The sequence below is a fragment of the Balaenoptera physalus genome (assembly GCF_965194825.1).
Source record: "Balaenoptera physalus genome assembly, chromosome: 4".
NCBI classification, from domain to species: Eukaryota; Metazoa; Chordata; class Mammalia; order Artiodactyla; family Balaenopteridae; genus Balaenoptera; species Balaenoptera physalus.
In genome coordinates, this window is record NC_138891.1 from 87,610,190 (window position 1) to 87,636,727 (window position 26,538).

At 39.6% G+C, this 26,538-nt stretch overlaps 1 protein-coding gene across 2 annotated transcripts in view; it reads right to left on the reverse strand.

Moving 5' to 3' along the window:
• The window catches only part of TMPRSS7 (transmembrane serine protease 7), a 42,733-nt gene extending 16,649 nt beyond the window's left edge, over window positions 1–26,084 (reverse strand). For both annotated transcript variants that reach the window (XR_014263037.1, XM_082460179.1), the window contains exons 1-9: window positions 25,674–26,084; window positions 23,226–23,433; window positions 20,643–20,773; window positions 17,725–17,792; window positions 16,048–16,241; window positions 14,738–14,776; window positions 13,773–14,001; window positions 11,991–12,121; window positions 9,942–10,054 (exon numbers count right to left, since the gene is read on the reverse strand). Coding sequence is in view for 1 of the 2 variants with exons in the window: in XM_082460179.1 (XP_082316305.1) it covers window positions 9,942–10,054; window positions 11,991–12,121; window positions 13,773–14,001; window positions 14,738–14,776; window positions 16,048–16,241; window positions 17,725–17,792; window positions 20,643–20,773; window positions 23,226–23,433; window positions 25,674–25,721 (1,161 nt within the window). In the remaining variant the exon portion in view is untranslated. The remainder of the gene's footprint in view (window positions 1–9,941; window positions 10,055–11,990; window positions 12,122–13,772; window positions 14,002–14,737; window positions 14,777–16,047; window positions 16,242–17,724; window positions 17,793–20,642; window positions 20,774–23,225; window positions 23,434–25,673) is intronic.
• Window positions 26,085–26,538: the final 454 nt, after the last annotated feature.

Below are 26,538 nucleotides of genomic sequence, written 5' to 3' on the forward strand. Positions count from 1 at the left end.
TAAGGTTGTGATCCCTGCTTTCTGATTGTTTACATATGCCTAGTATGATATTGCCCATCCTTTTATTTTCAACTTTACTAAATCACTTTTTAAATTCATTTTGTCTTTTAAAAACAACATACAGTTAAGTTTTAGGTAATACTTTGCAATTCAATCCTACTGTCTTATTCCTTTAATAGATGAATTTTGTCCATTGACTTTTATTGCTCTGACAGACATTTGGTTTTTCAGTTATGTCATCATATTTTATGCTATAGTTTCTTTGCTGTATGGTGTGCTTCTTTCTAACTTGTGTTTCAATATAGTTCCCCTCCCGCCTTAGTCTACCTTTGAGAGGAAATGGATTGGGCACTTTATGACTCTGATTTAAACATAACAACATGGTTAGGCAGGTAGTATGATTCCCATCTTATAGAAGAAGAAACCTAGACTAACCAAAGACAAGCAACTTTCCCAATGCAGACCAGAAACTCAAACCAGTCCTGCATTTCTCTGAAGGCCTCCCTTTTCTCAGCACTGCCTGGAAACCCATGTCGGGAACCCCAGAGGAAGAGAATTGTCTTTCATTCACCATAAGACTCACAAGGCTCATGAGAACACATATCACATTTTTTTCACTCTTGTCATCTGGTTATTTCTTCACATTAAAAAAAATATATATGTGAACTGAAAGATAGTAAATATATTTAAGGAATCAATTAAATTTTATAGCATGAGAACATATTCCAATGCAATCCTCCACCAAGAAGCTTGCTTAGGCATTTTCACTGAGTTCCAGAGCGCTGAAACAAAATGGATTTATAGGCACCCCAAGCACAAACCCTCTCCACAGTGAAAGGAAATATGTCCCCTTGCACACTGATTCTGCTGACACAGAATCATACACAATTCTACTTTCGTGTTCAGATTGGCCAAGAGACTCTACTGATATTACTGTGCTTGATAAATTGATGGATGAGGTGCAGTTTCACAAAGTATTGCAAGCTGTTTCAACTAATGAACGAGAAACGTGAAGCTACTAAGTACGCTATTTCCCTCTATGTTCCGTACTCTCTGTTCCCACTGCCCAACGCTTACCTTTGTTTTGGAAACTTTAACCAAGTAAGGAGAGGAATTTTTCTGATCTGGACCTGCTGTATTTAAATATTTCTCTAGTCAATGATGGTAACAGAATGCAGGACATGCCTTACTTTCAGTCACCCCTAACTTGCCAGTGGTTGTGTACATGTGTACACACAACACAAGAACCCACCTCAGATGAGCACTGGTAAATTCTTTGGCAAATATGCTTGCCACAGAAGCATGGAAGAGAGGCTTCCTTCTGGGGAATCCCATCTATTTCCTGTGTGATATAAGAAGGTGAACTTGCATGGCCCACAGTGATCCCTGTTTATGTCTGGTGGGCCTAACTGGATGGTGCTGGGCTGATGACATCTGTGATAAAACAACTCAAGGGACTGCTTTACTTTTTCTTCTAAGGCTCTAAAACAAAACTGATTATTTGGAAAACAAAAAGAAGGAAGAGAGAGGGAGATGAATGTTCAGATAAGTGAATGTTATGACAGATAGGGAAGCTGAACATCTTCAGGAGCCCAGAAAAGGAGAGGCTGCTGAATTTATTTATGGAGGGGCCATGATTCCTTTTAATCCTACCTGGGTCACTTACTACTGGAGTGGCCTCTGGCAAATGCTTTGTCCCCATTTCTGTTTCCTTATCTATAAAACGACAAGAATATCTCTCCTACATCAGAGGTATGCTTTGAAGAGCAAATAAAATTATGTGTGCTGAAAACACTGAAGTACTAAACAAATGTAGACAACATATTATAACCTCAAAGTCCTTTTTTGGTTTTATTGATTTAATATCTCCTTCCTGCCCTGTAGTCTGTTAGCTTTGTGAGAGAAGGACTTTGGTAACCTTGCTACTAGGCATCCCTGTAAGGTGACTGACATGCAGCAGACATTCAACAAACATTTGTTGAACAGACAGGAGAGCTTGGGAGAAGAATCAGATGAGCTTTAAGTGGGAGCAAGAATTAATCCTTCTCAGATAAATAAGACCTTAAAATCTCAGCTGGAAGTGAGTTTGAGAAGGGAATTGATTGCTCTTCAGTAGATTTGGAAATCAAACCAGTCACTAAGAAGGATTGAGGATGATAGAATTAACTCTTGTGTAGAAAAGGTTTTATCATGACTTGAGTCAATATTTTTGTTGCTTAAGTCATCCAGTTCTTCGTCATTTTTATTAAATGCAAAGATATTTTACAGGTCACAAAATATTTTTTACATGATTTCCATTTAGAAACATGATCTCAAAAGACAAAGGAGAAGCCACAATGAGACAGTAGGAGGGGCGCAATCACAGTAAAATCAAATTTCATAACTGCTGGGTGGGTGACTCACAAAATGGAGAACACTTATACCACAGAAGTCCACCCATTGGAGTGAAGGTTCTGAGCCCCACATCAGGATTCCCAACCTGGGGGTCCGGCAACGGGAGGAGGAATTCCTAGAGAATCAGACTTTGAAGACTAGAGGGATTTCATTGCAGGACTTTGACAGGAGACTGGGAGAAACAGAGACTCCACTCTTGGAGGGCACACACAAAGTAGTGTGGGCACTGGGAGCTAGGGGAAGGAGAGTGACCCCATAGGAGACAGAACCAGACCTACATGCTAGTGTTGGAGGGTCTCCTGCAGAGGCGAGGGGTGGCTGTGGCACACTGTGGGGATAAGGACACTGGCAGCAGAAGTTCTGGGAGGTGAGACTTCCCAGAGTCCACCATTAGCCCCACCAAAGAGCCCAGGTAGGCTCCAGTGTTGGGTAACCTCAGGCCAAAGAAGCAACAGGGAGGGAACCCAGCCCCACCCATTAGCAGACAAGTGGATTAAAGTTTTACTGAGCTCTGCCCAACAGAGCAACAGCCAGCTCTACCCACCACTAGTCCCTCTGATCAAGAAGCTTGCACAAGCCTCTTAGATAGCCTCATCCACCAGAGGGCAGACAGCAGAAGCAAGAAGAACTACAATCCTGCAGCCTGTGGAACAAAAACCACATTCACAGAAAGATAGACAAGATGAAAAGGCAGAGGGCTATGTACCAGATAAAGGAACAAGATAAAACCCCAGAAAAACAACTAAATGAAGTGGAGATAGGCAACCTTCCAGAAAAAGAATTCAGAATAATGATAGTGAAGACGATCCAGGACCTCGGAAAAAGAATGGAGGCAAAGATCGAGAAGATGCAAGAAATGTTTAACAAAGATCTAGAAGAATTAAAGAACAGACAGAAGTGAACAATACAATAACTGAAATGAAAACTACACTAGAAGGAATCAATAGCAGAAGATTGATTGAGGCAGAAGAACGGATAAGTGACCTGGAAGACAGAATGGTGGAATTCACTGCTGCAGAACAGAATAAAGAAAAAAGAATGAAAAGAAATGAGGACAGCCTAAGAGACCTCTGGGACACCATTGAACACAACAGCATTCACATTATAGGGTTCCCAGAAGGAGAAGAGAGAGAGAAAGGACCAGAGAAAATATTTGAAGAGATTATAGAAGAAAACCTCCCTAACATGGGAAAGGAAATAGCCACCCAAGTCCAGGAAGCACAGAGAGTCCCATACAGGATAAACCCAAGGAGAAACATGCCAAGACACATAGTAATCAAAGTGGCAAAAATTAAAGACAAAGAAAAATTATTGAAAGCAGCAAGGGAAAAATGACAACATACAAGGGAACTCCCATAAGGTTAACAGCTGATTTCTCAGGAGAAACTCTACAAGCCAGAAGGGAGTGACATGATATACTTAAAGTGATGAAAGGGAAGAAGCTACAACCAAGATTACTCTACCCGGCAAGAATCTCATTCAGATTCGATGGAGAAATCAAAAGCTTTACAGACAAGCGAAAGCTAAGGGAATTCAGCACCACCAAACCAGCTCTACAACAAATGCTAAAGGAACTTCTCTAAGTGGGAAACACAAAAGAAGAAAAGGACCTACAAAACCAAACCCAAAACAATTAAGAAAATGGTCATAGGAACATACATAACGATAATTACCTTAAACGTGAATGGATTAAATGCTCCAACCAAAAGACACAGGCTCGTTGAATGGATACAAAAACAAGACCCATATATATGCTGTCTACAAGAGACCCACTTCAGACCTAGGGACACATACAGTCTGAAAGTGAGGGGATGGAAAAGGATATTCCATGTAAATGGAAACCAAAAGAAAGCTGGAGTAGCAATACACATATCAGATAAAATAGACTTTAAAATAAAGAATGTTACAAGAGACAAGGAAGGACACTACATAATGATCAAGGGATCAATCCAAGAAGAAGATATAACAATTATAAATATATATGCACCCAACATAGGAGCACCTCAATACATAAGGCAACTGCTAACAGCTATAAAAGAGGAAATCGACAGTAACACAATAATAGTGGGGGACTTTAACACCTCACTTACACCAATGGACAGATCAACCAAACAGAAAATTAATAAGGAAACTGAAGCTTTAAATGACACAATAAACAAGATAGATTTAATTGATATTTATAGGACATTCCATCCAAAAACAGCAGATTACACGTTCTTCGCAAGTGCGCACGGAACATTCTCCAGGATAGAGCATACCTTGGGTCACAAATCAAGCCTCAGTAAATTTAAGAAAATTGAAATCATATCAAGCATCTTTTCTGACCACAACACTATGAGACTAGAAATCAATTACAGGGAAAAAAATGTAAAAAACACAAACACATGGAGGCTAAACAATACGTTACTAAATAACCAAGAGATCACTGAAGACATCAAAGAGGAAATGAAAAAATACCTAGAGACAAATGACAATGAAAGCACAATGATCCAAAACCTATGGGACGTAGCAAAAGCAGTTCTAAGAGAGAAGTTTATAGCTATACAAGCCTACCTCAAGAAACAAGAAAAATCTCAAATAAACAATCTAACCTTACACCTAAAGGAACTAGAGAAAGAAGAACAAACAAAACCCAAAGTTAGCAGAAGGAGAGAAATCATAAAGATCAGAGAAGAAATAAATGAAATAGAAACAAAAAAACAATAGCAAAGATCAATAAAACTAAAAGTTGGTTCTTTGAGAAGATAAACAAAATTTGTAAACCAGTAGCCAGACTCATTCAGAAAAAGAGGGAGAGGACTCAAATCAATAAAATTAGAAATGAAAAAGGAGAAGTTACAACAGACACTGCAGAAATACAAAGCATCCTAAGAGACTACTACAAGCAACTCTATGCCAATAAAATGGACAACCTGGAAGAAATGGACAAATTCTTAGAGAGGTATAACCTTCCAAGACTGAACCAGGAAGAAATAGAAAATATGAACACACCAATCACAAGGAATGAAATAGAAACTGTGATTAAAAATCTTCCAACAAACAAAAGTCCAGGACCAGAAGGCTTCACAGGTGAATTCTATCAGATATTTAGAGAAGAGCTAACACCCAACCTTCTCAAACTCTTCCAAAAAATTGCAGAGGAAGGAACACTCCCAAACTCATTCTATGAGACCACCATCACCCTGATACCAAAACCAGACAAAGATACTACAAAAAAAGAAAATTACAGACCAATATCCCTGATGAATATAGATGCAAAAATCCTCAACAAAATACTAGCAAACAAAATCCAACAGCACATTAAAAGGATCATACTCCATGATCAAGTGGGATTTATCCCAGGGATGCAAGGATTCTTCAATATACACAAATCAAGCAATGGGATACACCATATTAACAAATTGAAGAATAAAAACCATATGATCATCTCAATAGATGCAGAAAAAGCTTTTGACAAAATTCAACACCCATTTATGATAAAAACTCTCCAGAAAGTGGGCATAGAGGGAAACTACCTCAACATAATAAAGGCCATATATGACAAACCCACAGCAAACATCACTCTCAATGGTGAAAAACTGAAAGCATTTCCTCTAAGATCAGGAATGAAACAAGGATGTCCAGTCTCACCACCATTATTCAACATAGTTCTGGAAGTCCTAGCCATGGCAATCAGAGAAGAAAAAGAAATAAAAGTAATACAAATTGGAAAAGAAGAAGTAAAACTGTCACTGTTTGCAGATGACGTGATACTATACATAGAGAATCCTAAAAATGCCACCAGAAAACTACTAGAGCTAATCAATGAATTTGGTAAAGTTGCAGGATACAAAATTAATGCACAGAAATCTCTTGTATTCCTATACACTAATGATGAAAAATCTGAAAGAGAAATTAGGGAAACACTCCCATTTACCATTGCAACAAAAAGAATAAAATACCTAGAAATAAACCTAGGAGAGACAAAAGACCTCTATGCAGAAAACTGTAAGACACTGATGAAAGAAATTAAAGATGATACCAACAGATGGAGAGATATACCATGCTCTTGGATTGGAAGAATCAATATTGTGAAAATGACTATACTACCCAAAGCAATCTACAGATTCAATGCAATCCTTATCAAACTCCCAATGGCATTTTTCACAGAACTAGAACAAAAAATTTCACAATTTGTATGGAAACACAAAAGGACCCGAATAGCCAAAGCAATTTTGAGAAAGAAAAATGAAACTGGAGATCTCAGGCTCCCTGACTTCAGACAATACTACAAAGCTACAGTAATCAAGACAGTATGGTACTGGCACAACGACAGAAATATAGATCGATGGAACAGGATAGAAAACCCAGAGATAAACCCACACACATATGGTCACCTTATCTTTGATAAAGGAGGCAAGAATATGCAATGGAGAAAAGACAGTCTCTTCAATAAATGGTGCTGGGAAAACTGGACAGCTACATGTAAAAGAATGAAATTAGAACACTCCCTAACACCATACACAAAAATAAACTCAAAATGGATTAAAGACCTAAATGTAAGACCAGACACTATAAAACTCTTAGAGGAAAACATAGGAAGAACACTCTTTGACATAAATCTTTTTGATTTATGATTTTTGATCCTAAATCTTTTTTGATCCACCTCCTAGAGTAATGGAAATAAAAACAAAAATAAACAAATGGGACCTAATGAAACTTAAAAGCTTTTGCACAGCAAAGGAAACCATAAACAAGACGAAAAGACAACCCTCAGAATGGGAGAAAATATTTGCAAACGAATCAACGGACAAAGGATTAATCTCTAAAATATATAAACAGCTCATGCAGCTTAATATTAAAGAAACAAACAACCCAATCCAAAAATGGGCAGAAGACCTAAATAGACATTTCTCCAAAGAAAATATACAGATGGCCAAGAAGCTCATGAAAAGCTGCTCAACATCACTAATTATTAGAGAAATGCAAATTGAAATTACAATGAGGTATCACCTCACACCGGTTAGAATGGGTATCATCAGAAAATCTACAAACAACTAATGCTGGAGAGGGTATGGAGTAAAGGGAACCCTTTTGCACTGTTGGTGGGAATGTAAATTGAAACAGCCACTATGGAGAACAGTATGGAAGTTCCTTAAAAAACTAAAAATAGAACTACCATATGACCCAGCAATCCCACTACTGGGCATATACCCTGAAAAAACTAATTCAAAAGGATACATGTACCTCAAAGTTCATTGCAGCACTATTTACAATAGCCAGGACATGGAAACAACCTACATGCCCATCGACAGACGAATGGATAAAGAAGTTGTGGTACATATATACAATGGAATATTACTCAGCCATAAAAAGGAACAAAATTGGGTCATTTTTAGAGATGTGGATGAATCTAGAGACAATCATACAGAGTGAAGTAAGTCAGAAAGAGAGAAACAAATATTGTATATTAACGCATATATGGGGAACCTAGAAAAATGGTACAGATGAACTGGTTTGCAGGGCAGAAATTGAGACTCAGATGTAGAGAACAAACGTATGGACATCAAGGGGGGAAAGCGGTGGGGGAGAGGGATGGTGGTGTGATGATTTGGGAGATTGGGATTGACATGTATACACGAATATGTTTTAAATGGATAACTAATAAGAACCTGGTCTATAAAAAAATAAATAAAATAAAATTAAAAATTAAAAAAAAAAAAAAAGAAACGTGGTCTCACACAGCTATGGGTGGCTGCTCAAAGCCTTCCAACAAAGCAACAGCTTTATTTAACCTCCTCACTGAGAACAACCAACCTTGACCTCTGGGAAATGGTGTCATCACACAAGTCTGTCCCCAATGTTTCCTGTCTCCCCTTTCCCATCTCCCACCCCATGCTCTTTTCCTTATAAAGATTTCCTATTGTTCTGCATTTCTAACCCTTGACCCAGTGAAACAGAAAGTGATCTGATATTTTTGTTTGTACCCTGACTAAAACTTAATCACAGCAACGTTTAGGGATTTTCCTTTTAAATCTTATGAGTTCCCATGGGATCAACATTTGTTTTATCTCAAAGGACTTTCAAACACCTGATGGAGCTTCTGGGAATGGGGTCTTTCTTGTTCTAGATATTGTAAAGAAGATAACTCTGCTTATTGGGGAGTTGAAGAGACAGAGGTTTGATGTCTTTCCCTCCTCTTTCCCCACCGCTTCTTTTCTTCTCTTTCCATCTACCCCTCTCCCCCACCTTCAGACTTGCTAGTCACCTGAGGCTCTGACCTTCTGCTGCCCTAAGGCACCAAGAATCTGGCAGTGAGCAAGAATCCAGAACCTTTATGTCTTAATTATATTTTAAATATTTGGGATAATGATAAAAAAAATTTAAGGATGCCTACTAGTAGGTAGAGATTTGGGTATAATAAAATTATTTCAATATTTAACTGTTAGGACCGTGCACGAACCCTACATGCAGCAAGCACTCTCCTGCCTCCTCGGGGCCTTTGCCTCAGCTCTTCCCTTTGCCCGCAACACTCTTACCCTCAGCGTGCACCAGGTTAGTTCCCTCGTGTCTCAAGGTTCTATGCAAATGTCCCCTTGTCAGTGAGGCTTTCCCTGACCATCCTACCTAAGACAACAAATCCCAGACTTCCTACCTTTCACACCACCACCCCCCCACTCAGCTACAGAGCCCCTCCCCAGCTGTATTCTCCATAGCATTGTACCATCATGGAACACACTGCATGTATTTTACTTGTTTATTTGTTTGTCACCTGTCTTCCCCTACTTTATAGAGAACTCCATGACAGCAGAGCTTGGGGGGGTGTGTGTGTGTGTGTGTGTGTGTGTGTGTGTGTGAGAGAGAGATCTCATGCATCCCAGTGTTCAGAATACTGCCTGACACGGAGCAGGCATTTAATAATAATATGTTGAATGAATACAAACTAGACACTGCTTGTCACTTGCATCTAACTGCTATGCCGCACAAAAATGATTTCATATGTATATGCTGAAAGAGCAAAGGCGACCTCCCTCCACATTAATATAACAGCTGGAGAAAGAAAAATAGGTTACACACTGAGATTTTGAAAAACAAACCAAAACCAGGGACTCCCTGTCTAGCGCCAGAGGGAGACATATGTATTTCATATAAATTTACACTCCAATTTGCTTATACAGCTGAAATATATGTTGCCTAATTCAATTTATTATTTCTTTATTATTCTCATTATAATGCTGATGAAGTAATTAAAAATTAATAAATGAGCTCTACCATAATAAAATAAATTGTTTGATCCTGTAACAATGTCTTTGCTCTTTTTAATACAGAGTAAGAAACTGGACAAATAAGCCCCAGTCTGCAAAAAGCAGTTAATTTGTGAGCAGCGGCTTGAAATTACAACAAACTTTCATGTTCTAGATAATATATTTTAATAAGGTTTAAATATTATAAAATTAACTGACATTCTTTTTGTAATTTAAAAAATAAGTATAATTAAATTCAAAAATAAATAGCTACTAAAAATAGGATAACAATATTTTTCTAAGATATTGTTAAAGCTAGGCTACCTGAAATTTCCAGGTACACTTGCATTTCGGAGGGTAGTAGCTTGGGTAATATGGACTTGAAATTTTCCCTTCAAAGCCAGTGATTTCTTTGACCAACACTGTGTTTTCGCATTCTGAAAAAAATATCCAGTAACACACAATGATTTGCAGTTGTGAGATTATGGGAAATAGACAGCATACATTTCTTTAACTACAAATGCACATTTTCTTGGCCAATAAGCTTATATATTTTTGAAATTAAACTATTTTTTAAAAAAAAATAGTACCCTACGGATATATAGCTAATATACTGTTCGAAGTCTATACTTGTTTTCAAATCATTTATTTTGGTTACAGATCTATAGGATGCTATTCCTTTCTTTAAAAAACATGGTTTAAATATATTTTTTCTTCTAGTTTTATTGAGATACAATTAACATGTTAACACTGTATGTATATTTTGACATACAGCACTGTAAATATATATTTTTAAAGCTTCTGAGTTAATTTTGTTCAAATTAGTGTGTATTTGTTGTTCAAGAGATATCCAGTTTTCATACTGTGTTATACTATTTAAATAAGACAATCTACATGTCTATTCTTACTGTTATGGTCATCCTTCTGCTAGAATATAAGCGGCCCAAGAGCACTGATTTTCTTTCTATTTTGTTTACTATTTCCCTAACACCTACAGTCATTTCTGGCATACAACAGATGTTCAGTAAATATTTGTTGAGTGAATAGACAAATTCCACTATAATATTTCTGATATAATTCTATTTTTAACCTTTGGAGTTACAGATAATTTTCAACCTAACACTATCTCAAATATCTAGTTCAATAAATCAATTTTACATTTTGTTTTGTAATAATCTGACAGAGAAAAACCTATCAAAATGAGCCACTGCCCTAAAATAGTGATGAACCTGTAGCTCTCACCGTCTACTTAAGCCTAATTCTCTTCCCTCCTCACCCCCATCTCCCATTCTGACCCCTTTAGCTTTGTTGATGCTCATAAAGAAGTTACCAAGACATGACCTGTAAGATCTGACCAGTTTCCAAGGCAACAAATATTACAAAAACATTAGAGTTTCAGTGAAGGCTCTTTTTATTTTGTTTTGTTTGACTTCGTCAACCCAAGTCAAAAAGAGAAGAATAAAGAGGAGGTCACTTTTTGCTGACTAGAAAAACCCATTAAATCCTCTGGGTTTTGCATCATGAGCACTTTCTAGGATGGCACTTATGTGCATTACTATAAATGAGAATTCTGGAAAGAATGTGCTAGTTACTGAGCTATTGTCCCTCAGCTCCAAACCCACCCCTCTCTACTCTTCTGCAAGGCTGGTCTGGACTATACAAACCACTTCTGTCCTTCACTACCTGATAGGCTCTGCCAGTAGGGGGTGGTAAAGGGAGACTAGAAGGCTGGAGAGGGAAGAACAGGACTTCAGTCTGTTTCTTATTCCTGGGAGTGTCAACCCAGCAATGCTGCTTCACCCTCGCAGCTACTCTTCCTTCCTGTAACAGAGTTGAATCTGTTAGCAGTTTTTCCAACTTCTGCTTTATTGTGTCTCCCTAAAAGATGCCAGCTCAGCTGTCTGGCACCCTCTCCTCAAAGGTCTGGGTCCCAGGTTCATGAACACCTGCCTCCGAATTTATAGACACCAACACCAGCTGGGCAGAGGTTTGAGTTCCATTACACAGACCACCCCCCCTCCTCCAAGCCCTAAATTGTAATCATTCCAATTCCTTTCCTTTGTTCCTCTAGATCTACAGTGCTAGTTGCTTCCTACATGTTTTACATCCATGATAGCTTACAGTTTTTTTGTGTTTTGTTTTTGTTTTTTTGCCTTTTGAGTTACCCAGTTAACACCTCTGTACTGAGTTAACAGTTCTTTACATTAAATTCTCTGTTAGAGTAACTAATACCATCTCCCTCTTTGAACCAGACCCTGACTCAGGGTCCTGACTAATGCAACTAGTATTACAACACAGCCTTGGGAGAGAGAAGACTGGAGTATCTATCATAACAAGTATTTCTCATGACTTTTTTCAATTGGGGAAGCTTACCTTGTTCTGGAACGACCTCAAAATATGCCCGGATTCCTGAGAGTCTTGGTATCTGAGGAGACTTAAACGTCACCAACATGAGATTATTTGTCGAAACAAATGACATTAATGTTCTTGTGGGTTCACAAATTCTGAAACCAGGTAACAAAACAAAAGCACATAAATAATAGGTTATTGAGAATCGGACCTCCATCCACCACTAATTCCACATTTTTTGGGGCCATCCACACATTTCCTGTGAATCAGACTCTGCCAGCCAGGTCTTCATCAATTAGTGGCCAGAGGGCACTATAGGTGGAGCGGAGCTGATATAGCTGCAGAAATTTTTGTCCAGTGACTAATGAAGAATCCTCTTGGATGGCTGTCACTGGACACTCCTTGAGAGCAAACAAGGTATACAGGCAGGGTATTTAATAGCTAAAGTCATGGGCTCTTCACCAGGGAAAATTGGGTTCAAAACTCAGCTCTAGGGCTTCCCTGGTGACGCAGTGGTTGAGAATCTGCCTGCCAATGCAGGGAACACGGGTTTGAGCCCTGGTCTGGGAAGATCCCACATGCCGCAGAGCAACTAGGCCCGTGAGCCACAGCTACTGAGCCTGCGTGTCTGGAGCCTGTGCTCCGCAACAAGAGAGGCCGCGATAGTGAGAGGCCCGCTCACCACGATAAAGAGTGGCCCCCGCTTGCCACAACTAGAGAAAGCCCTCGCACAGAAACAAAGACCCAACACAGCCAAAAATAAATAAATAAATAAATTTAAAACAAACAAACAAACAAACAAACAAAAACTCAGCTCTATCACTTAATTGGGCAATGAAGTAACTAGTTCTTCATAAATGCCAGTTTCCCAACTCTGAAATGGTAGTAATAATAATAGTATACTCCTCATAGCATTGTGGTGAGGATTAAATGAGATAATAACTAAATATGTCTGGGAATAGTGAAAAGAAACCAATAACAGTGATTGAGGGGTGAGAGTCAGTGACAAACTTACTTTTCACTACAAATCTTTAGACACTGTTTGAATTTTTAACATGTTCATTCACCACCAAAATATAAATAATACTTACATAAAATACTATTATATACATACATAAACACTATTTAAAATGATAAGATAATTCATATGCCTTTTAGCACAACGAGCAAAAATAGCAAATTCTTAATAAAGCCTAACTGACATTACTAGGTTACCAAAATATTAAGCACTCATAAAAAGATGTCTACTAGTGAGTAAGAAATACTAGGATATGTATATGTATGTGTGTGTAATTATGTACACGTATGAATGAAAAAATGTATGCAAAAATATAACAGACATTTATTCTGGGTAATGGGAATGTAAGATAATTGACATTGTTTTCTCTGATTGACCTCACTTTCACAATAAACATTGTGTTATCTTTATAAGGAAAAAAATTTGTTTTACTAATGCTATGCAATCATAATGAATATTTATTCTCACATTCTATTGAAACAGTAACTTTCACGGTGATTGCAATGAAAGTAAAATTAAACCAAAAAAAAAAATCTGAAATATATGTCAGAACTATTGACTGAAGCTCCCAATGATTTTGACTGTTGTATGCTACAAGTGAGAAGCAAACACTGTGTCTGATAGGCTCTGGCTAATACAGGGGGCACTAAATAGGGCACGGGTCAATCTTTGACCTCACGAGTATACACAAAAATGGTTTAAAAGAATCAAAGGGCAAGCCAGATACTGCAAAAGAGAGACATTGCAAAAATTATTTTCACTTGCCAACCAGAGTGCCTGCATAATACCTATACAAGATGGTGCTCCGGATTGGCAAGAGGGAGTCGTAAATGGTCAGGGAGTCGGTGACACAGTTGTCGGCTTCAATCCGGACGGACTCTATCGAGAGACGGATCAGGTGGCCCACTATGGCCACCAGCTTGAAGTGGCACATCAGCCTCCCCGAGGTTGCCGAGATCTCCAGAGGGTAGCGGAGAGACAGGTGATCTGCGTAGAAGTACTGAGAGCAGCCTTTGTCTGTGGAGACAGCACTTTATTTTGCTTTGTTTTGTTTTAGGAATGATTTTTCTAGAAATCTTTATAGAAGAGTAAAGAGCAAAAGAGCTCACATGGAGAATATCTGCTGTCTTTGCCAGCCTGGAATCCACTCTCATCTCTTCTGATAACAGCACCTAGATTTTACTTTGAGAAACTACTCCTACCCTGTCCATGTGGCTGGGTTGGGGTTAAACTCACCCTAGGTCCAGAAGTGAGCACACGACCCAGACTGACCAATCAGAGCCAAAGCAGCTGTTTCAGGAGTGGGCACGTCAGCCAATTTGAGACAATGAAACTCAGCCCAAGGACTTCTCAAAATACAGGTGAGGTTTTTCCCACCATGGTAGCTAAACTGATAAATCATAAGCTTGGATCTGCTGGTGGCCATTTATGCCACCATATTGGAAGAACCCACTTGATGAAGTCTCAGCAGAAGAAAACATAAATGCAGAGTCCTGACGATATTTTATCTTAGAACCTGGACCCAACCATGCCTGCAGCCAGCGTATTCCACATATGTCCCAGTTATATGAGGCAATCACGTTTCTTTTGTGCTTAAGCTAGTTTGAATATTATATCTGTCACTTGCAACGGAAAGAACACTAACAAACACCATCATGTGAACAGGAAAACTACAGCCAAAAAGGATACTGATTTGGAGGCAGTGGGGGTGGGGAGGTTGGAGGGTGGGGGAGAAACCACAGACATAATTTACCAGATCCTATGGTTGAAGAGTAATCTGACCGAAGCCCAGCTGCATTGAAAAAGCACATAGAAAAAACACTATCAGTCCCAGCATTTCATTTTGTTAGAATTTTGCTTAGTAAAAATATCTTGGCCTTTAAAAGCAATCCAACATATCTGGGATTTGCTTTAAAATAATCCTGTGAGGGTAAAAGGGAGGTTATTTAGGTATTTAGAGATCAAATAGGACAGCTATGAGTTGATAGTTGTTGAAGCTGAGTAAAGTGTGTAAGAGTTCATTAAATGATTCTCTTTACTTTTGTGCTTGAAATCATCTGTTGTAACAACTTTTAAACATTTTTTGAAGATAAAAAAGCAACTAAACATGATAATAATTGGTTCTATATCTGAAGTAGTATATGTGGTACAGAATTTTCCACTAGAGATTTTTTTTATTGATTCATTACTTATTACAAATACTTATCAACTACCTACTATATGCCTAACATATATATATAATTTAAATCAAAATAGAAAACTGCATAAATTTTGGGTTAAACAATAATTAAACCACTTTACTGTCAAGACAAATGATGGAATTTGCATTCTGACTGTGTTTTGGGCAGGCCATTTTGGAGCATTGGGGCACACTATAGAACATAGGCGCAGTTCTGTCTGAACAAGGGAAGAAACAAGGAAGGTAAACCTCAGCAAAATTTTCCTTCTCCAGGACTTTGTCCCTTGGAGCCTTAGTTTGAAGATGCATGAAGCCAAATTAAATATAGAGAAGGGTACGCTTTAATAAATTCATTTTCATGTATATTCTGACCCCAATTCTATTGTCTAATCACTGTATATAACATTTAGCAACTTCCTTTATCAATGTAGCTCCAATGTCTTCAGCTAATCCTGTTCCACTGGGATTGTGGAGAAGAATACAGTCATTCCTCAGTATCCACAGGGAATTGGCTCCAGGACCCCCAAGGATACCAAAATTCATGAATGCTCAAGTCCCTTATGTAAAATGGCATAGTATTTGCATAAAACCTATGCACATCCTCCTGTATACTTTAAATCATCTCTAGATTACTTCTAATACCTAATACAGTGTAAATGCTGTGTAAGTAGTCACCAGCCTGTGGCAAATTCAAGTTTTGCTTTTTGGAACTTTCTGGAATTTTTTTTCCAAATATTTTTTATCCATGGTTGGTTGAATCCATGAATGCAAAGTCCGTGGATATAGAGGGAAGACTGTACTTCACGGCAACATTGACTACAATAATGACAGTATCAAGAGTGCTGCAGGAAGGAGTGCTTGAGGGAGAATTACCCAACAATCACCATTTAGTACCACAGAGTCCATGTCCACAGCCAGACCCTGCAGGCTCCCCACGGATGTCCGGTTTATGATGCTTGTCTGGATGGAGTCCTTCAAGATGGCAGCCACACAGTCCTCACAGAAGATATGGCCCTTGGCATGTGGCATGACAAACACAAGCCAAAAGTGGACAAGGAGGCCACCTTTGTTGTTACTGCTGTAGTGAAAAGAGAAAGAAGTTCAGGGATACCTCTTAGGAAGTAGACTTTCATAAGGAGCCAGTGACCCAAGTGATAAATTCAAGGTGAGGCCAATGAACACATGGGAATTTGGAAAGGAAAGCATCATGGTATGTGTATTCTTGTGCTGTGTTCAAATCTAGAACCATTAGTATATTTTGCATCTCCATGGAGAATATACTGTTTCTATGGATGTCAATCAGCATTCACTGCTATTACAAATAACAACAGTTAGAATGTTTGATACCTCACCATGTCCAGACACAGTGCTAAATCTGCTTTATCCCATTTAATCTTTTGAGGAAGGTCCTGTTAACGCTTCCAGTTTTACAGATGAGGAAATTAAGGTCATCTACAACTCAAAACACACAGCTACTGAGTAGCAAATCAGGAATCAAGTCTAATTTGGTTTTCAATCTGACCCTGGAGTAGGAGCTCTTACCTGCACAAATATTGTCATATTTATGACAATTATGAAAAAAAATAAGACAGTGTTCTACAGCACATAATTTGGGAAATGGAAGGTGAAGGAGAGGAAACAAATTGCTTTACTCCAAGACTTCTCAGTGCCTTTAATCTGCCCAAATGGATTGTGACTCTCTGCAGATATATTAGGGGTGAGGGGAGGATACAGTACAAGGCACACAAATTTTCCTAAAAATTATTTGACCATGGGATCCTTTTTTTCTCAGAAGATCTCTACTGACCAGTTTTTTACTGAACATATTTTGAGAGACATTGACTGGTCTGTGTCTTCTGTTTGCCCTCACCCAATATAGTGGACGTGTTTATGGTCATTTTGCCCAGTGGCATTAATACAAAGGTCTAGGATCCCACTTCTGGAAAGAGGGCAGGCTTTGGTAAATGAAGAAAAAAACTCAGCATGTAGCGTGACAAAGAGTTCGGCTGCAGGTTTCCCTGGTGGCTCAGTGGTTAAGAATCCGCCTGCCAATGCAGGGCACATGGGTTCGAGTCCTGGTCCGGGAAGATCCCACATGCCTCGGAGCAACTAAGCCGGTGCGCCACAACTACTGAGCCTGAGCTCTAGGGCACCCGAGCCACAACTGCTGAGTCTCATGTACCACAACTACTGAAGCCCACGCACCTAGAGCTGGTGCTCCGCAACAAGAGAAGCCACCGCAATGAGAAGCCTGCGCACCACAATGAAGAGTAGCCCCTGCTCGCCGCAACTAGAGAAAGCCCGTGCACAGCAACGAAGACCCAACGCAGCCAAAAATAAATAAATACATACATACATACATACATACATAAAGTCTTTAAAATAAATAAATAAATAAAGGGGGGGAAAAAGAGTTGGGTTGTTATTGTGCTAGAAGGGTATTAATCCACAACTGCCCCCAAGAGGTTACTTGAGAATGGCGCTCTTTCAGCCCTTCCACAGCCTTTTGAGGTATTTACAGCAGTGAACGTAGAAGTCCCAAAGCAAGGGACATTCATTACCTGACATCTGCAACGACCGACTGCTTGTAAAATTTGGAGAAGGCAGATGTTGTATAAACCAGGTTTACCTGCAAAAGAAGAACCAAGATGTCTGAAGTCTTTCAAATTGGCTTCCTCTCATGATACCCAGTGTGCCGTAGGTCCAAGCTCTGACAGTTAGCAAGGAGAAAAGTAAGGCTCAAACTAAAGGCCTCTAAGGCCAAACCCAGACATTATTCCTTGAATTCAAATAAATTCTTACTTCCTGTATCAGGGTTACTTACTATCATTCTGCTGTCTGTGAAGATTAATCAGCTACCTTTATTCATTTATTGCTGTCTTTAGACACCCTAACCAAACTTAACTGCTGCATTCTGCCTACTCCAAAAGTTAATTTTCTACACAATGAATGAGTGAAACTCCTTTAAGCGTATTTTCAAGGTATTCAGCCCAACCTCTTTTCTACCAATGCACCCATGGAAAATGTATATTAGCCGCTAGAGGGCGCGTGGTGCCCACAGTCCAACTTCCACATCCCCCTGCAGAACTCTGCAATTTCCAGGGACACACCCAGATCTTTTAAAACACCATAAATGGATCTCAAAAGAGAGCTATTTCAGTCAATTGACTGTTTGCCCTTACTTAGCATTTCTAAAACCAATTTCTTCTGCCAAATCTTCTCCTCCTGTAGTCCCCTTTTTACATAATAGCAAAATCACCTACCTAATTGCCCAGGAGAAAAAAACAAAAAACGAAAAACCTTAGAAATAATATAGCATTGTGGAAAAAAATGGGCCATGGAGTTTAAATTCACTATGCAACACAGAACACATTACCGAGGCCTGCTGAGCTTCTTTTTTTTTTTAACATCTTTATTGGAGTATAATTGCTTTACAATGGTGTGTCAGTTTCTGCTTTATAACAAAGTGAATCAGTTATAAATATACATATGTCCCCATATCTCTTCCCTCTTGCATCTCCCTCCCTCCCACCCTCCCTATCCCACCCCTCTAGGTGGTCACAAATCACCGAGCTGATCTCCCCGTGCTATGTGGCTGCTTCCCACTAGCTATCTATTTCACGTTTGGTAGTGTATATATGTCCATGCCACTCTCTCACTTTGTCACAGCTTACCCTTCCCCCTTTGATATCCTCAAGTCCATTCTCTAGGTCTGTGTCTTTATTCCCCTCTTGCCCCTAGGTTCATCATGACCTTTTTTTTTTTTTCCTTAGATTCCATATATATGTGTTAGCATACGGTATTTGTTTTGCTCTTTCTGTCTCTCTCTCTTTTAATCTGTAAAGTGGTGATCAAAATGCCTACCTCATTGGGTGGGATGTTAAATAACTATAATAAAATGCATTAAGTGCAATACTAACTATACAAACAGGGTCTACACAAAGCCAGCATTGACTCTGCAGGAGGCCGGGGAGGATTTCACAGAGAAGGAGGCTTTTTGATGGGTCATGAATGACGGGTGGAATTTCACTCCATAGAAATTGGATAGACGGCTTTAGGTCCTGAGTGAATAGCAGCAGAAACCAGGGCTGCCAGACATGTAAATGCAATGATTATTCATAACACAAGTAATGACTGCCTTAGATCACAAGGTTTCTGTTGGGAGAAAGTGGTAAGGAATGAGACTGGGACAATCAGGGGACAGATTTAGAAAAAAGTGCTTGCCTGCTATTCTTAAGAATCAGTATTTTATCCTTAAGCCAAAGGAGAAATGTTATTTTTGAAGGATAACTTCAGCAGTAGAGAGGAATGGCTTTGGGTGTTGAAGGAAGAATACTGCCTGGGATTGGAAAAAATGGTAAAGAGATTTTAAAAGAATGCCCATTTCCTTGGGCTAATTTGAGGGATAATTGATATATTGAAATGGCAAAGGGTTTTGCAATTTACCCAGTATATAGGAGGCCTTCAATCAATAAGAGCCACTACGCCTGCTACCGTCTTTGCTCGCTTGCTCTCTCTCAGCCCTTCTTCATCTTACACTGCAGAGTGCCTGTCACTGCAAGAGAGTCGCCACTGCTAGGCGACTCTATTACTGTGCTTCTCTATTACTGTGCAGGTGCAGACTGGCAGAAACTTTCTATTGGCAATAGGTACCAAGAGCCATGATAAATATTCTCCTATGTGACCAATTATACTTTTAGGAAATCAGCTAAGGAAGTAATCAGAGATACACACAATTTACGTGGTGGTTTCGTTATAGTGTTATCTGTTAATAGCAAGAATTGGAAACAACTTAAATATCCAATAAAAAGGGACTTGCCAACTTGAAGCTATCAAAACTTATGCTTTTTAAAGAATATGAACTTGCATAGAAACATGCAATCTTATGTTAAGAGGAAAAAGTCAGATTATAAAACTGAATATCTACTAATACTCCAATATGGCCCTATGTCCTGTGTCTACGTGGTCCAGAATCAAAAGGGGCTCTATCTCTGGAGACGACGTTAAAGGAGATTATATTTTTTAAGTACTTTTGTAAATTTTATAAATTTTTACAATAAATACGTATCAGTTCTACAATAGGAAAGGTTTTTTGTTTGTTTGTTTGTTTTTAAGTGAAGAGATGCCAGTGCATCAAGGTTGAAATAAATCTGTATGGATCACAGAATTAATCAGTATGCATGTAATTTCTGTACTGGAAGGCATTTAAAATATCACCTGATCCAATTCTTTTATTTTATAGGTAAGAAAAACTGAAGCTCAGAGAGCCATTTCTTTTTACTTTCAGGAGAAAAAAAAAAGTAAGCAATTCTATCAAATAAGCAATTTTATCTTACAACCAAGATGAGCTAAATCCCATGTTTCCCTGAGTTCTTCCTTCATCCACCCTGCTCACCTATGACACTGTAACCCCAACCCCCCATCCCTTACCCCCTGACCTCACCTTCCCCAGCCTTTCAAGCTCCCCCCATCACCTCACCACTTGCTGCACGGTCCGGGCCACTGACAGAAATTCCCTGGACTCCTTCTGTCGGTATTCAGGAAGAAACTCAATGTTGGTGATGCGAAACATCCCAGCAAAGTAAAAAGCATCTCTGCTTTCTGTCTTACCTGTAAGAGAGGAGGGAAGGTGGTTAGGAGGCTTTCCATCTGTGTGACAGTGAGGCATTGTCTGATCTATGTCACTATCGGGCTCCTAAAATGATTTTATTTTAGACAGCTTCTTTAAGCTGTTTTTTTTTTTTTAATTTGTTTGTATTTAATTTATTTATTTGTGGCTGTATTGGGTCTTCGTTGCTGCGCGCAGGCTTTCTCTAGTTGCTGTGAGCGGGGGCTACTCTTCATTGCGATGCGTGGGCTTCTCGTTGCGGTGGCTTCTCTTGTTGTGGAGCACAGGCTCTAGGTGTCCGGGCTTCAATAGTTGTGGCTCGCGGGCTCTAGAGTGCAGGCTCAGTAGTTGTGGCGCACGGGCTTAGTTCTTCCGCGGCATGTGGCATCTTCCCGGACCAGGGCTCGAACCCGTGTCCCCTGCATTGGCAGGCATTAGCAGGCAGATTCTTAACCACTGTGCCACTAGGGAAGTCCTAGACAGCTTCATATTTTACAGACTGTGAAGCTCTAAATGTGGTTAATAACATCTCCTTGGATCAGAGAAAGGTTTATTGCAGGGCCAAGCAAGGAGAACCTTTCTCTGATCCAAGCTCCGTTTTGGTTCGTTTGGTCCCATTGTGTGTTGAGCACACAAACTTACGTTCAGTAACACATGGTCTTCCTGATGAGCTGTCCACCTCATTTCTATTAAAAAAAAAAAAATCACAAGCCCCAAATGGAGTCCTTTGCTCCCAAGGCTGCAAACCAAGACTTAATTACAGTTTCACATTCTCTCAGGAATGTGACCTTTAAACAGAAATTTCCTGATCAACACTAGTGTGGTAATCTGCATGATAAAGACCACTGCTGTTCCCTTCCCCCAAAATTTGATGGCCTGGCCTGAAACAGTCCTTTCTTTTCTTTTGCTAATAGCTTCCTTGCCCCACCCTCCTTCTGCCTGTAAAAACCTTCCATTTTGTACACCCCCTCAGAGAGCCCTTTTATTTACTAGAAGAGATGCTGCCAGATTCATGACCCATTGAATAAAGCCAATTAGATCATCAGATTTACTTGGTTGAATTTTTGTTTTTTAACATTTCTCAAGGCCACCCTCCATGCCCAAATTTCATGTATCAAAACTAACCCCTGTTGTTTGTTGAACAATTCTCACTTATTTATACCAGTTCTCCTCTGCTTGTTCTGGTCTGTTTTTCTGAAATGCCCTTCTCTGATTTTCACACAACCAACAAATTAACTCTTCACAATGATGTCCCAAAACCTTGTACAAAAATGCAAGGGCAATGCAAATATATCAGTTCAGGGCTGGCAGAGAACTGAAAGGAAATAAACTGGTTTGCTCTGGATTGGGGTTGTGTGTCTTTTGTGTTTTTCTTAATTGCTCATTGACTTGACTGCCCCCACTAGTCTGTAAAGAGATTCTTTCCTGTCTACCACTCTGTTCCATGCTTATCACAGGCCCCAGCTCATAGTGGGCACTCCCAAGATGTGTCAAATGAATTTTCAAGAACCAGTTCATGAAGCCTTATCTAGACTCTATCCCTGGGCAGGTTGTTGGATGTCTCCCTTCTGTGATTGCAAAGTAATTGCTTGAGAAAAAAAAAAAAAATCAACTCACACTCCCTCTCTAGTACTGAACTGTGAGATTTTTTGAAAGTAGAAAAATGTATCTGTGAACTTTTTGAAGGTAGGAGATGTATCTTGGTGTGCCTGATATCTTACATTGTGCCACACAAATTATAGGTGGTCAATTTCTATATGTAAATGAACTGAACTGTTCAAGACAATATTCATTCATTCTTTGCCTATAAATCTAGCTTTCCAACCAAATTTTAATATCCTTGAGAGTACACATATCTTGTATCAAGTATATTAATATGCGTAGGGTGGGAAGTCCAACATAAATCAATAAATGCTATAGTTACTGAGCTGCTTGGGTAAGTACTCTCTAAGGAAGAACTTAGTTATGACTCCTATCCAAAAGGATCAATAAGACTGACAAAAACAATCAGTTGGGTAAACAAAAACATAAAAACAGAGGAGAGAAAGACGCACGAGTAAAATGAAGCTCAGGGAGCTAGAAATATAAGGTTGCCTAGAAACAGGCAGTGGGTGGATGAGGAAATAAAACAGCTTAGCATTCCATTCATTTTTTAAAGCTAAAAATGCGTTACATTTCTGAACCAGTCAGAAGCTCCTGAGTATTCTCCTCAGCTCTTCTCCTCCTATCCCCCCATCTCTGCTCCTCTGGGAAGAAAGCAGTGATGGTAAAAGAAGAAATGGGAAAGACAATTCTGGCTTCTTCCTTAAAACCTCAACAGTTTTGAAAATGACTGTCAGTCTGAGAAATAAGAAGATTCTATCAGAAACCCCCAAGGTCAGATCGGGCCTGCATCGCTGATGCAGAACTCACAGGGCAAGCCTTAACCCCAAAGGTACACAGATTTCAACTCACTGATATAGAGCCACAGCAGCGTCCAGGCTACGACCGCTAGGATGAACAAAAATACTGTGAAGAGAATGATTTTGTTTTGGACGTTCCAAAAGGGAGCTTTCTTCTTGAGTTGCTTCTTGGGTTTGGCTTTGTTGATGGATTTTCTCGGTGGTCGTCTCCCTGGCAGCTTCCCTTGGACACTGACCACCTGAACCGAGATATTGGATATCTTCAAAAGAATGAAAGATGTGTTAACAGTTAGACGTAGTCTAGAGCTTAAATGCAACCACCTAGTCAGGAGAATCTTGGTGCTAAAAGGCCTAAATACGTCAAATTATTTACATAAGCATTGACTTGCATTGAATCACACAGTTAAGACCAATCAGAAAAAAACAGATGGTATATGAACTCTAGTGAAATGGTCCCAGGCCCTCAACTGGTCCCCTCAACTCTCCAACTCTGCTAAACTGACACTGTAGAGGATAGGCCTGAATTTTATGTAGTGTAGACTAGAGGACCTGAAGGTCAGACAGGATTCTATGGGGGTTGATTCATCTGTCCACCACTCTGGGGATGTGTGTGTTTGTACGATATAGCTTTTCTCCCACAATCAGTGTCTTCTGGGCTGAGGCAGATTGAAAGTAGGAATAGAAGTGAGTTCCTCAGAGAAACTAATTGATTTCCTAATTATGGCTTGGAGACCTGGTGGTAATGATACCGAGCAGGACCCTGTGGGACTCCTGGGCACAAAAGCCTTTCTGTGTCCCCCATTTCTTGATTACAGGAAATAGGCTTCATTCAACCTCCATGACCTTCCCTGAGTTCCAACAAGCTGGTTCAAACAGTTGCTAATTAGGGAAGGGAGGGGATGCGGAGACAAGGGAAGAAAAGTCAAAAGAAACAATAGTGTAGCCTTGGGGCAGGGTCCTGGTTCCCCATCAAGGGATATACATAACAGTATCTGTGAGCTGTTTTTCAGATACTGAAACCCCCATCAGGTAGGAGAAATTAACAGTATGCTGCCCACAAACGCGTAGACCGCAGATGGGTTGGAACCAGAAGTTACCTCACCACCAACCAGTCAGAAGATTGTCCACGAGCTGATCATGCCCTCTTTGAATCATTACTATGAAACTCCTCACTACCCCCTCCAGGTTGAGACACACAGTTCTGAGGGCATTAGCCCACTGTGGCCCCCTTTGCCTGGCAAAGCAATAAAGCTATTCTTTTCTACTTCACCCAAAACTCTGTCTCCAAAAATTAATTCAGTGTTGGGGTACAGAGGCCGGATTCAGCTTCAGTAGGAAGAAAGATTTGAGGATGATCTCTCGTTTGTGTAGGGATGCAGGACAAGGATCAGACTGATTGTTTTACCACTGCCTCACAAGCATGCACTTCGAAGCCAGCCACTGAACTGGTCAGTGACTCAGTTTTTCAATACAAATGAAAGGATGATTAAAAAATAAAGAATGAAATAGGGGACTCATGTTAGATTAGAAAATTACCGGGTTTAGTGCAAGGTGTTATGTGCAACAGGAAAAAATACATTATTTGACTCTTTCCCCTCCTCTTTTTCTCCTCTCTCCTCTGTCATTTGATGCTGTGAATTCTTTAATAATGTAAGTGAGAGTTTAACTTCTTTGAAGGAGAGATTTATACATGTCAGGGTAACTAAACTTCAGTGACAAAATAACTTTCAACCACACATTCTTTTAAAGGCAAGAATATGGAACACCAGTTCCAAAGAAATAATCTCTCTTTCGAGCTCTCCTCTAAGAATGCTCTCATTCTCTCTTACTCTCTCTCTCACTGTTCCCTACAAAGTACATGTCTTCCAGTCTTTAATCCTACCAATTAATGGGATAATATGTGGCCAAGAACATTCTAAATTATTCATGGCTCCCTCATTCTTTTTGCCAGACACTCCTGTCAACCCCTGGAGTGAAATGTAGCTTATATGCCTCCTGTTGAAATTGAACTAGACCAGATCTCATCTAATGTGATGTCCTGCAGGACTGAGGATGGTGTTTCTAAAGAGAAAAACATTCTGTTGTTGGATGACTTGACTATGGTGTCAAGCTACTTTCAAATATTCCCCCCAAGAAGTAAAAAAGGAAAACACACAGAAATGCTAGCCCATGTAGAACTGACAAGGTCAACGTTTGGTCTTTAAGTGCGGGAACACATTATAGGCAGTCTCAGTTAGCCCTGATTAAATTTTAAAGTGGAATTTGTGTAGAGATCAGTACCATTTCCCTGGAGTTTTAGAAAAACAGCTGCAAATCAATTGCCAAGTACAGCACTTTAAAACAAGCTCAAATTTGTAAAATCCATTAAGTTCCAAAGGAAGGCTAAGTATTTTATTATTGTTTCCTTTATTTTTGTAAAGTAACTCAGTCTCATTTTACTAAAAGGGTCATCAGTAAATGGCATTCGAGTAACAGAGAAGGCTTCTCTCAATGTACTTACATTCACATCAGCAGGTTTGGATGAAACATCACTGTTTTCTTTGTCCATTTTTAGTTGTTCTGCAGGTGAACATCCAGAGGTACCTCCAAGCCAGTTTTCAGCCCCTTACATTCCCACTTGAGAAGAATTGGTTGCCACATTCAAGCTAGCTTTCAGAGGAAAGGAATCAATTTACCTCCACCAGCTCCAGTTCAGAAACTGAAGCTGCCTCATTACAGCAGCTAATGTTAAAGGGACCTAGCAGAGAGCCTTGCAAACCTAAACTAAAGGTTTTTTAATGTTACCCTAATATGAGTCAGGCCTCTCAGAGCCCAGCCTCAAGGCAAAGTTTCCTCACAAGGATACAGTCCAACAACGCCCAAATATTTACAAGTCATTTATATTTTTGTCTGCATCTACTAAAGTAATTATGAGATCTAATGTATAACCCACAGCATTGCTTCTTAGAAATCCCCATACTGCCCAGGGGAGGGTGAAATGTGTGACGGGGGTTAACTGTATAGTGATGGATGGTGATTAGACGTAGGGTGATGATCACATTGCAGTGTATATAAATATCAGTTTATAATGTTGTACACCTGAAATTATATAATGTTTCATACCAATTTTACCTCAATAAGAAAAACAGAAAAGAAATCCCCACACACACACACCCGTTTCTCTTGCTGGCATCTCAAGCCAACTCCAGAAGCCTCACCGTCCAATTCTGCTCTTAGCTTTCCAGCTACACTCTCTGAAAATCCCTATCCAAGAGGTTGTTTTTATTCCCCCCCCCCTTTTTTCTCCCCCTTCTCTTGCAGTCCTCAGTAAACCCAGGCCCTCCCTGATGAAACTCCTCTTTTCCCATCTCTCCCATTCGTCCCCA